Below are 13,256 nucleotides of genomic sequence, written 5' to 3'. Positions count from 1 at the left end.
TGCTCCAGGCATTCAGATTCTGGCACCCAGAAGTGAAAGGTTTAATGTAACAATTGATGGACAAGTGGATGTCCTGGACAAACAGAGCAATCATTTCTCACCCATTTTGAGCTGAACGTATGGGCAGGCTTGCAGTAGCATAATGACATTAAATATACACCGTTAAATTAAACTACCTTAAAAGAATCCCAGATTCTTCAGCAGCAACATAAGTATGTTTTAATGTTTGTCATAGTGAAAGCCCTTTGATAGCCTTGGAGGCAGGCACCTGTCCATTGCGATCAAGCTTGCCTATTAGGCTCTATTGACTGAGACATCTGTGTCACTGCAAATAAAAGACTCTTATTGATTTTCTTAACTGCTGTTCACTTCCCCTCCATGTTTCGAAGGCTGAAATCTTAATTATCTCAGATGCGTATTCAGTGCCTTCACACAATGACCTCTCCAAGCCTCATTGGCATTTCATGAATCAAGTAGTTGTAGTTGAGCGTGTCAAGAAGATAAAGGCAGGTCTTCATGCTTGTCCTTCAGTATCACCTGTAACATTGTGGTCTAATAGATGAGAGTGCCCCTCTAAAATGTGAGTCGAACAGCCCACTATTGCAGCCTTGCCTCTTTGGCACTGAATCCTTTGAATACAGCTTCAAAATGTATTTTTAAGCTTGTCAGCGTTCCTTACGTGCAGACATAGTATAGTTCTAATATTCACAGATTCCTACCAGGCAGATTTGTTAATGTTTCAAAATTGTAGCTTAAAAATATATTTCTCTGGATAACTTAAAATTATGTAAATACCAGCAGCATGCTTCTGAACTTTTAAAATGAAGTTGATAATTACTTCAATATTACTAATTTTTTTTAAGTAGACTTACTGAGTGTGAGTAAAAGCCATCTTTTTGTGATTGAGTCCGTAAGCTGTATTTTGCATTTTATTTATTCTAAGTAATAGGAATGAGTATTTTGTGTGCCCTGCAGTAGATTGTTACAGATTTCTTTCCTGCGTAGTAGAATTTTAGAAAGATACAAAGGAACCAAAACTCTTATTATGATATTAAAAAATGTTACTTAAACCCATTAAAAAAAAAAGAAAAAGGAAATTTTGATACTACCTTTTAGTCACACTGCTCTGATAGGAGTTACACTGCTTTCTGTCGAGAGAAAATGCTTTTTGTTATGCTGCATTGTGTTCTGCAAATTTGGTCACAGATCCGTAACTGGAGATAGGTTTCTAGTCATAACTTTAACTTTTCCTCCTTTTGGGGGATGAAGTCACACTTATCATTACTTAAATATGGGTTGGGTTATTATTTTTTATTATTTTTTGGCAGTTTATGCTTTCAGGCATTCATAATGATATTCCTCTAGTAGTTTCCATTTAGGTTTACTAAGGAATTCATATTAATCATTAAAAGAAGGGGACATGATTCTTCAAGATAATCAAATATTGACAGGTTAGAAATAGCTTTCTGCCTAGGTTCATTGATATAGGTGATGTGATATAAATATTTATTTCTTTTCTGTCACTCAGAGTAAATGCCACCAATTGATTCAGCATTGATATAGTGTCAACAGTTCATAAGAAACATTTGACTGGCTTGTGTTTTCCGATTAGTCTCTGCTCTATAAAGTGGGATTTACTAAATCTCTTCAATTGTCTGCTCATAGAGTGTGACTGCTTTCTGAAACCATTATTGCTTCGATTCGTAAAGCAAAGGTATGGCTATAGGACTTTGCCTCTGTCAGGCCTCTACATATAAAATAAGGATTAATTGAGCATTTTGTTTTTAATGATTTACAAGAGATAGACACTGATTTCTTTCAAAAACAGCAGGTATAAGCAAGGGATGTTTTGTTTGCTGATCCATAATTGAAGTCTGTTTTGCTTTTTCATTAATTCTGTTAATATTGGCATCCGATCAAACTTGGCTTTGCAGGTTTAATATTCCACTCCATACTGTCGAGTTCGTTGTTATTATGCTATCATTTTATGATTGAGAATCCAGTTTTCCCAGTAAAATAAATAAATCACCACATGTTTTTGGCATCTTTATTTGAGCCAGTAAATCACACTTTATCTCTCTATCGGTTGCTGGCAGATACTTGCTCCACCCCAGTCTTCCTATTTCACCCGGGGTTTCTGGTTGCTCTTTGTGCCTAGAGACAAGAAGTGGTGCTGGGCTGGCAGCGGGTGCGAGTGGTGCAGCATCGCAGTACGGCACTGCTCCTATCACTGGCTTTTAGGGAATGGTGTGAAGAAAGTACTCTCCTTTTACCAGTTAGCAAAAAGCAGGAGGAAAGAGAATACGCTTTACGTCTCTGGTTCTGCTCAATTTGTTGCTTATAACTTGTGTAACTACAAAAAAATTATTCTTTTTTCCCCACAAGAAGCAAAGATACAAGTATGCTCGGAGCTTTGTGGATTCATTTGATTCCTCTTAAGAGTTTTGTGTGTAAGAACGTTGCTGGGAATATAGGAAAGAGATGTTTGTTGTTACCTCAAAGACTGGAGAACTAAAGTCCTCCGGATTAGGAGAGCAGAACTCCTTAAACACAGTTTATGCTTTAAATTAATGAGTACTGCAGTCTGAGAGAAAGTATGTTTAGAGCAAGGATCCAGTATAGATTCTCTATATTTTTAAACCCATTCATGAATTATTGTTCTTTATGAGGTGTCTTCCCCCCCCCCTTTATTTGCATTCTCTGATTGATGCAATAAGCAAGATAGCTTTCAGTGATAAAATAAATTTTCATTTTCATCATAAACCTTGATAGTTGAATGGGCCATTTCATACCCTCTTAAGATATCTGGCCCAGGTTTAACTACAAATAGGTAATAATGTAGAGTCAACTTCTGCTTTGAGGTATTTTGAATTTTCTCAGAACTCAAAGATTTTGACCTCAGTGGAAGAAATGCATAGAGGAAAAGTATGTCCTGTGAGAAACGAGCGTGCTTTTTATTCAGGTAATGAAAGGAAAGAATACAAATTTTGGAGTTCATAATTTCTGTCCTTAAAACATATTATTTTAAATCAATTAAATATTCCATTTTCTGGTGGTAAGACATGCTGAATATTGACTCTTTAGGGCATTTCAGCTTGTTACCATCACTTACTTGTGCCAGTTGAAGCCAGGGGCAAAGTTCCTCTTATCTTCACTGATGTCACATGAAAGGGGATGCTTAAACATGGCTTAGTAACTGAAAGGCACATGTCCCTACTGAATTTTAAAAGCCATTTCAGAAGGTGGATAAATACAGTTAGCTTATGGCGAGGTCTGTGTGGCTCTCACAGCGGTGCTCATGCTACTTGAAACAGCTAATTTGAAGCTATCTCAGATGTGGTTACGTGATCTCTAATCACATCAGTGATAGCAGACCAGACGTATCATTAGGGGTTTTTTGATGCCTTTTTACACACAAAAATGACAGAAAGTCTTTAAGGTGCCATACCAACTCGTGTAAAATGTTTAACTTTGTATCCTTTCAAATATAAATAGTTAATAGAAACAAGTTAATGATTTGGTAACAAATTCCTAGGAAAATATCCCAAAAAAATGGGATATGCCCGGACATTTATTATTTACAATGATCAGGCAATGGAGGGGGTTTTTTTGGAATAGCAAATGCATGCAGCCCAGAATTTACGCTCATTAAAATATTTAATTTCAAGTATGCATGTGCATTCCAAAAATGTTTGTAGTGATTTTTTTTTTAGTAGGTGGTTTAGCTGGAAGATCAGTATAACTGTATTTGTACAGGAGAAGGTTGAACTGTAGTTTTACATTTGAATTGCTCATCCAGCAAGGTGATGTATAATTAGCTTTTGTAAAATCCATATCAGAAAGATCCCAAATGCCAGCATTTGCAACGTACAGTGCTTGTATCAGGCTTCTCAAATATCTGAGGATATCGTCATATCGGGAGAGTTGTCCCAGTGAGCAGAAAGATTGAGGCAAGCAATTAGTTGTGTATTTCAAGGAAAATAATTTTTATTGGATAGCAATTCAAGACTTTCTTTTTCAGAATATTTGTTTTAGTTAAAAGGTATATAAATTAAGCACTATGAAGGAATCCTACTGACAGAACTGTCACTCAATTAGTATCAATTATGCTGATTCCAGAATAAATCATAAACTTTTCTAGCCATACTTAAGATGACAGTTTTCTGTTGGATTGTTTCCATTCACCTCCAACTTTGGCTTCGGTTATGTGCAGTTCTGGAGACCCTTTTCCTATCAGTATCTGTGACCTGACCCTCTTGAGCTATATTATATCATTCCATTTTGACACCTTTTATCAAACTTTAATGAAATGACCCAGGCAAACAAATTGTCATTAAACTTTCCATCACTTTGTCCCTTGGTATCGTCTTTTATAAATTGGACAGCAAATGTTGTATTGATCTTCTCGTTCTTGCAGCTGAACTTGAAATGACCCAGACTGCTTGTTGTTTATGGCCTAGAGTTGCTTTTCCTTGACATTTCCATCCACAGCATGACATCTCTTTTGTTTTTCTTTCTTTCTTGTGGAGATGAATGAACAAGACATACGGTATCGAGACATCCTCGGTCATGGCAATGGAGGCACAGTCTACAAGTGAGTGTTGAATTTCACTTAAAATTTTTGAGCAGGAAAGATTATAAAAGAAATTCTTAACGCAAACTTTTTAAGAATTCTCTTTACGTATTTACAAGGTATCTGCTTTTGGGTGCCGTGAGGGCTGGTGCATTTTTAGTATGTTTTTAATGCTTAGCTTTGAATCCCTCCTGGGTAACAAGTTAATGGTTCACAAGTGGAACTTGAAATGTCCTGAAGCATAATGAATTGCCTTCGGTATTTGCAATGCCATTATTCTTGCTGGCTCACCACGCCCTTTGCTAGCCCAGTACTGGGAATGACACCAGTGGGATGTGATGACACCATTGCTCTGCCTTTCTCTAGCAATTCAAAACTAGTAAATACCCCTTTCACTGTTGCAGTGACTTCCCTCCCTTACGAGCAGCTTCACACACAGGCTGATGAATATATTAAATGATAAACTCGCCCAAATTTTGGTAGCGAAGCTTATACCCTGCAGCCAGTATTAATTTTAATATTGTAAAGATTATAATGGCAGAGATATAGTTTTCTCGACAGGAAAGTCTTTCTCATGCATAGTGCAAAGTTTAAACTACATAATGTAATATCTGGTACTTAATAGTCTGCAGTGGTGTATGAAAAATATTCCACTAGGAATTAAGAAATCCATACTTTGTAAGAAAGCCCTGAGGGAGTAATAAAGGTTTCCTCCAGAGAGCTATTTACCATATACAGTAACCCAGCATCCCATTATGATTTTGTTTATACCTTAGATATTTTAACTTTGATATTAACAATTTTTTTTAAAATGTTTTAAAAGCTATGGTGCATTTAGTTTAGTTTCTAATTGGCTGCCAACATTGCAAAATGACTGGCTTCGGTCTCCTTGCAGAAGGCTTAATGAAAATGGACTTCCAAAACCTTAAAGGGACAAATCTAGTCTTTGAATGGACTCTTCAGAAATCAGGTTAGCCTTGTAGATGGAACGTAGTTCAGAAATCTCATTGACGTTCTCTTGTAGAAAGATATTCCTAGACCAAGAAACTTGCAGAAACGGTGTTCTTTTCTTACTTTATCATAAGACGGATTTGAGAAGAGCGCGTGTTGAACTTTACAGCTCAGTCACTGACTTCTTGGTGTTTTCTCATTTAGAGAAAGTTGCTTCCCTTCCCTTCCCCGTGTACTCCATCTCATTTAGAGAAAGTTGCTTCCCTTCCCCGTGTACTGATGGAGGCTCCAGGAGTGGATGTAGGTGGGAGAAGCATCGCAAAGGAGGGCCACGTGCTCTGATCCCTGTGGAAGGCACTTGAGACACAGTTAGGGAAAAGGAGTATCCCACAAAGTGAGGGAACAGTGTGTCATTGTTACCCAATTTGGGGTCATTTTCTTTAGAGAAGTAGCTGAAGTAAGGAGCTAGCAATGCAAAATCATGAACTGCCAAAGGCGGCCATACCAGCTCGTACCAAATGTCTCTCCCCTTCATCCTGTGTCTTACAGTGGCCAATGGCCAAAGTCTAAGGGATGTAAACCAAGGCAAGTGAACGTGTGCTTTGCTAATCTTTTGCGCTGAGGATCTGCTGAACTTAATGTCTGTTTGTCAGCTTGCGTCTGCCCTACTCACAAGGGACAGCTCTGTTCCACATCTGCTGTGTGTGCATGGTCCCTACAATGAGACAGTGCTTTTAGATGCGGAAGGCGGTACAAAAACGTCGCATTCTTCTATAATATTGCCACAGGCATAATACGTATTTCACATTATTCTTCTATAATATTGCCACAGGCATAATGCGTATTTCACATCTCATAAAATTCATACAGGAAATTTGGATAAAATGCTATGTAAAGCCAAACTTACACCTTTTGACTTCTTTTTGTATTTCTGAAGGGTAGTATAGTTACGTGCCTGCTTTTTGTTTAATATTTTTACAAAAATGTTTTTCTCTTGTGATGACTACTGCTTTAGTAAGAGTCTGCAGGAGTGATGAAGGAACAGAGATGTGAACACTCAAGGCACAGAGGATAATGGCACAGGAGGGAATGCATAATACTTCTGGCATTTCTTCTATGTTGATTTGCTGCATTGTGTGGGCTGATGTTGTGATCTGCTTCGTTAAGTGGTTGAGCGTTGCATTTGCCTGCAATTTGGGAAAGTAAAAAACTTTACCTGTAAAAACATGAGCCCTCTTCTGTATCGGGGAACTATTTCTACCTTTCTTTTTCCTTTTTATTGCCTTCATATTTTAAATCAGCAGTTGCAGTGACTTCACACTATTTTCTCTAGTGCAAGTGTTATTCTGCACTGCTCCAGGGAATGTGCACCATTTTTACGTGTGGATGCTTTACACGTTCCTGAAGTTTGACTTACTTTGCAATGCAAACAATAGCAGAATATAAATATGAAATATGGTTTTCTCCCAAAACTGGCTTCTAAGCTATGCGTTCCTCTCTCATCTTCCTGAATTTGTTTCTCGGTGCGTTGGATTGAAGAGTTGTACCAATTCACTCTTTCATCCCTGGAGGGCTGCTGGTTGCTGTCGTTGCAGGGAGTTGGCAGTTACCATGCCGTGGTGATGTGCTTTGGACAAAGCACAGAGAACTTCCTACCTTGCAACAATCACCTCTTCGTAAAGGGGGGCCTGTTCTCCCTCGCCAAAGGAGCATCTGTGCTACACAAGCCAATAAGAAATTGCAAAATGGAATACTTACAGGTAGCTGGATTGCAGTAGTCATAGATAGCAGCCCACATATATTTTATTCCAGTAAATCAATGACCATTTGTCAAATAAAATTAATTGCAGGCGTTTGGCTGTTTTCCTCTTCCAGCATTCCATGCTGTCGGTTTGTTTCAGAAGAGGCTGTGTGTAGTATTGATCTGAATCTAAAGAACGAGAGTGTCTATGTGGTATCTCTTTTTCTTTCTTTCTAGCTCTTTATACTAAGTCATATCCATTATGGCAATGATATATTATCAGCATTCAGCAAACAAGATAGCGTGTCGCAGGTCGCTGAGCAAAAATTTTCAGCCTCTCTTTCCATGTGAATTAACTACTATTGAAATAGTTTATTGAGATTGAAGTATTGATCACTTTTCATGCTAACCTTGGCTTAAGGGGGGAGAGGGGAGGTGGTTTTGTTCTCTTTGGAAGACGCTATGTTTAGTTAGAAAATGTATTTCATTTATTTGGGTTCTTTACAGCTGCAACTGTTTTATTGCTTAGAGAAGAGGTATCTTAGCTTTATTTTTATGACAGTATAATTATACTTTAGAAATACACTTGATTACTGTGTGTAGCAAAATTGTTCCAGTATATTGGCTTGGCCAATATTGCTATACAAACAACTTTTCAGTCAATTGAGTCTGGTAAAAAAATCAATACTTTATAGCAATATTTCTAGTGAGAACTTGCTGAATCTAAATGTTTTTGCTGTTCTAAAAGGAAGGGATTTAATAGTTGTTTGACTTCCTATTTTTCTCCTACCTTTTGATACACTATTTTCTTAATTAAGGAATGATAACAATTCCAGAATTAGATACGGCAAAAACAGTTAATTATTCTTGCTTTCTAATTGTATTTTCAAAAATACATGAGAACCTATAAATAATTCCAAACTGTATATTCAAAAAGTATCTTTGAATATACAAACAATCAGAAAGCAAGAATTCTTCCACTGGTGCATAGTGGGCAGCGTGTACCCTGTCTTGAGTAAAGATTGTCAAGTGATGAAATCTGCTGGAACAAAGACTGAAAGCATCCTAGTGTCTTTCTCTTCTGTCTGCCAGTTGGTGTAGGTAGTTTACATCATTAACTGGGATTTCGACTTTCCATGGAGTATTGTAAGTCCAATTGTTTGAATTTTTGGAAGCTCTCAGCTGCCATTGTTTCGTGGAGATTTGCACCTTTCCTGACAAGAGGGCCCTAAGACTGTTACACTGGTGGATGTATGACCTTCCAGCTCTGCAACAGACTCTTATCAACTATTTTACAGAAGCTATAGGTAGGATGGAGAATGTACAGTTCGGGCTGCTTCACAGCAGAAGAAAACACTTATATACCAGTGCATCTATTGTATTTACTTAAATTGCTTTTTTTGGAAAAAATCATTCACTGGTAGTTCCAAAAGACATTTAAAGTATGTGCTTCTGTGCTACATCTTTTAGCTCCATCATTGGCTGCAGAGCTCTGAGAGACTGTTTTGATAAGATTGCTCCTTTTTGCTTCAGTGAAAGAAGGTTAACGTTTTGGTTTGTAATGTGATGTATACACTCTGCCAGCCAGTCTCAGGAGTAGCTACATTAAATTGTTTAGACCAAAAATCCTTAGTTGTGTATATTTTGAACCTAAGGATTACGAAGTAAAGGTATTTATCTCTGGCAAAAAATTGCTCTGTGAAGTCTCTCTCACATGGCATATCTAAAGCATCACGATTTCCTTCCTTTACATACAAGCAAAAATAATATTTTTTTCTCTTATTTCGTGTCTTCTAGTTTTTGCTTTGCGATTGTAGCTAATGAGAAGTGAGATGTTCAAGGAACTTCAGGGGATGGTATAGCCTTTTGTGCCTGTGTGTGTTGGGTTTTTTTTGGTTTTTTTTTTAAATGTGTGTTGTGTATGGTTTGTAAATCTTTGGATTCTGTTAGAGGAGTCTTCGGCGGCAGCAAGCTATACTGCTCTGTATACTGAAATAAACATAAAGGCCCAATGATGCCGTAATTAATTTGTGAAGTTACCTAGTATCTGGGAGAGATGGAAGAAAAGGGAGAATCGGTTATCATCTTAGCAAAATGCTGTTAAACCAGACGGCTTCACTTTAAGTTGAGTAATTGGGAGAGAAGTGGCTGTTGATGGTGTACCACCCAGAAGAATTGTATAGCTAGGGAAAATACGAATAAATACGGAAGCTTAATTTGTTTAGGCAATTTACTTAAGCAATTTTGCTGTTTGGTTGAGTTGTATGTTCTAGCATATGCCTGTTTCCTTATTCTCTATCTCAGCCAACCTTGGGGTGCCCCATTAGCACATTAAACATAGCGCATGGCAAGACAGCTGGAAAGTTGCTATCTCTTGCAAGACAGCCTGCAAACTGTGCCTTGCGAGTGTATTGCGGATCCTCTAACATTAGCAGGGAAAAGCATTGTCAGTTCTGGAGTGAGGAAGCTGGAGGAGATTTAGCTGTGTTTGAGGGTAAGGGAGGTGGAGGTGATTTGGCTCCATTTGCTGGAATGGTGATGGAATAGCCAGAGTTTATCACTGCCTTGAGGAGCTTTGGCTCAGCAAGGTTTGCTCCTTGTGGCTTGTCCCATGGCTTCTAATGCATGACACTGGTGCTGTCATGAAGGAGCTCCCTCAAGAGGGTCTCTACAGTCCCAGTTTGTTCTTCAAAAGCGGTAACTATCATGCACCTCAAATGTTTAGGGAAGCCAGTCTAAATCTAAGCAGAGCTGTTGCTCTCCTCTCTTTGTTTGCTTCTGGTTTTCTGTATGAATATGCAATACAACAACAATAATTTGCTCCTCTTTAAAATACTTCCATTCACAGATTATTTTGGCCCTTTTAGCAAAGGAGGCTAGTGTCATCCTCTGCACACGGCAGAGGGTAAACGGAGACAGAGCGTGAAATGATTTTTCCCAAGGTAGCAAAGCAGCGACAGAAGCAGGAACCGAGCCCATCTCTGCAGGTTCCCAGCCCGGAGGACTGCCAGCCGACCCACGTGGCTTCATTTGCGTTGTACTTCCCAGTGGAGGTTCTCACTACATTTTTAGACGTTGCTTGTCCCAGCCTGGTGCTTGATGCAGCTCTTAAAGTACAGGCAGGTTCAATGTTTTGTTTGGCATTAAAACAAATCTGTGGCCATGTGAAGTCTGAAAATCCTATCTCCCTGCATTCTTGTGTTGCAGTTGTGGAGGCGTTTTCCTTTATTTCCTTTCCCAGACTACATTCATTTTCTGTTTCTCTTGTTTTGTTTTATTTTTAGGCACACTGAAAAGCATTGGAACAATAATAGCTGGGCTCAGTTAGAAATACCCCACCAAATTTCTGCATATTATCATTGCAGTTTAAACAAGACTGACCAGTGATTGCTGTTCACTCGTTTCTTTTGACCCCGGCTATCACTTGCCTGCCTCATATGAAGATAAAGTACCTCCTTCAAGTCTGACAAAAACCATTCCTGTGCAGAATGGTAGCTGCAGTGAAAGTAAATAAATGAATGGACAGCAATCACAGCCTAGTTGATGAAACTGTTCAATTAAAGCACAGGCATTTACATGGTGTAATTTCCCTAAATTGCCAATGAGCCCCTTTAGACACAACCAGTGTTCAAATTGATTTCAGCATTGATTTTGGCTGAAGCTGATAAATTTCTGCTTGTTAGTTAAAGTAATTTTGCAGAAGACTTTGTACTGCAGTATTGAAGTGTTCATTTAGCTGATGGTTAAAAGAGGAGTTATTTACAGAGGGTTCTACTGTTGTTCTGAGATGGGACAATTCCCCGGTCATCTTTTTACTTTTAATTTTTAAGCTTCAGTATACAATCAATAGGTTATTGAAACTGATTAAAATGTATCCAGCCAGCTGCCTATGGCTGTTTAATTAGAAACTGGATGATTCTTAAATTAAAATTGTTTTGTTTGCCTTGTATGCCCACGGCTTGGAAGATTAAGCGAATAGTAATCCTGAAAACTTGAGTTTGTTCTCGTTACCAATGCGTGAGGTGGTGTGTGGGCATAGTGCAGCTTGCTTTGCAGCTTGCCCCAATGCGGGTGATATCATCTGTTTCTTGGTTACAAGTAACACTCCGTGTAGTAGAGAATTGGTGGAATTTGCCAGAGCCAAGCTATGCCAAGCTTATAGGCACTGACTGTTCCCTGACATAGAATACTCTTTAAAATAATGCTTTTGCTTATATCAGTGAATGTGAGATAAGGGGCAGAAGAACATGTATTTATGTAGGAATCCTTTTTTGCCATTATGCTGCCAGTGTTGTGTTTCAGACTCTCTCCTTAATCTCTGTTTGATGTCTCTGTGAAGAACAGTGGGTGTAACAACACCGGTGAGGTTGATGTTGATTTTTCAATTTATTTTCACCCCAGATTCTTTGAAAATGCTTACTCAAAATGCTAAAAATTAACTGCTCAGATATCCACTGAATTATCATAAGGATTAGCCAGCCATACCCAGCTCCGATGTATAACCACCTTCCCTGTACGGCACCACAGCTGTTTTCATGATGATGGCAAGGAGTGATACAAGAGGAGCAATGCAAAAATTGTTCCTGGCATGTTGCTCATCACGATGGTATCTCAGTGCAATCCAGTAGTGAATGGGGCAGTGTAACTAACCTCACGGTGTTTATGCTCTCAGCCTGCTCCTGGGGAAGAGCAAGCTTTCTACTTGAAACTGAACCATGATTAGAAGAAAACGCTCTTTCAGCTATTACAGTGAATACCTAGAAAACTCTTGCTTCTTGGTACATTTCTGGTTTCTATTACTGGTCAGAAAACTCTTGCTTCTTGGTACATTTCTGTTTTCTATTACTGGTCATTACTGAATTACTGAATAACTCTGGTTTTGTTTTTTTTTCCTGAATGGTTGTTATGCTGTGAGAGTGTCATGAACGCATCTCTCCTGAACAAATGGTTTGATGATGCAGAAAATCCAGCTTTAGGTCTCCTTGTGGAGGGATGTAAGCATCTAAACTGCCATCACCGTAGGATGTGACGTAGTTTTTGGCGCTCTCTGTTGCTTCACATTTCTTCCAAAAATTGTGATGGGTTTACTTGGCAGGCTTTACGCTGTGTCAGATAATGCCTGTCCATGTCAGCCTAAGCTTATGACTGCTCTGCTGTCCTTTGTTCTTTCAGCTAGTTTGAAGCCAGCAGCTGAAACACATTACTGTGCCTGCATCTGATCTGGGTTGGTCCTGTGGTAGTAAGTGACCTAGTATTGGTGATGGTGGCACCACAGCCTCCTCAAGCAGCGTCAAGGCTAAGCCGTCTCAGTCTTTAGTCCTTTCTGTCTGTTCAGGTCTCTCTAAGGAATCGGGGCTGAATTGCAATGGGATGGGTACAAGGAGAAAGACTTGTAATCCAGTTTTCAAAGGTTGACCCTGAATGTTTGGCTGCAGTGGAGAAGGAAGACTAATATAAGTGGTAACAGATGGAAATAGTAGTAGGTTACAGCGTACAAGAGGTGAGGGATTCATTCTGCTGTGCTTAGGCTCGGATGCCAAAACTGCCTCTTTCCCACAGAGATGGGTTAAGGGAGACATTTTGCTATTCTGCATTTTCTTTATGCAGCTTCTAGTGCCAATTTTGTTCTTTTGAAAAGTTTAAAATTTAGATACAAGTATTTTTTGTTTGTTTTCTAGCTTAACAACAAATCATTTTGCAATCAGTACTCAAGCATCTGTAATGGGATTTTAGATAGAGGGGAGGTTGGCGTAGATTGCTGTTTGAACTAGCACAGTCCCCATAAAAGCTCCTTTTTACAACTGCTGTGCACTTTGGATTTCCTGTTTTAACAGCCAGAGAGTCAGGCTAATGTGTTAGTCTATTGCAGAAGGCAACAACTGTCAAAGTGTTTATTTCCTAGAAACAATTTGAATCTGTTTCTTTAGATGGTCATCTGAGTACGTGACAATTCTATCATTAGGCTGCCAGAGTCTGACCAAGAGCGTGACA

The 13,256-nt window shown here is 38.8% G+C and overlaps 1 protein-coding gene across 1 annotated transcript in view; it reads left to right on the top strand.

The window, feature by feature from the left end:
* MAP2K5 (mitogen-activated protein kinase kinase 5) overlaps positions 1–13,256 on the top strand; it is a 138,448-nt gene that overhangs the window by 18,571 nt on the left and 106,621 nt on the right. Inside the window, exon 7 of the mRNA XM_009280409.2 lies at positions 4,530–4,594. Coding sequence (XP_009278684.1) covers positions 4,530–4,594 — 65 coding nt within the window. The remainder of the gene's footprint in view (positions 1–4,529; positions 4,595–13,256) is intronic.

This window comes from Aptenodytes forsteri, unplaced genomic scaffold (genome assembly GCF_000699145.1).
Source record: "Aptenodytes forsteri isolate BGI_AS27 unplaced genomic scaffold, ASM69914v1 Scaffold83, whole genome shotgun sequence".
NCBI classification, from domain to species: domain Eukaryota; kingdom Metazoa; phylum Chordata; class Aves; order Sphenisciformes; family Spheniscidae; genus Aptenodytes; species Aptenodytes forsteri.
Note: the sequence above shows the minus strand (reverse complement) of the source record. Positions and strands in the feature narration are given on the sequence as shown.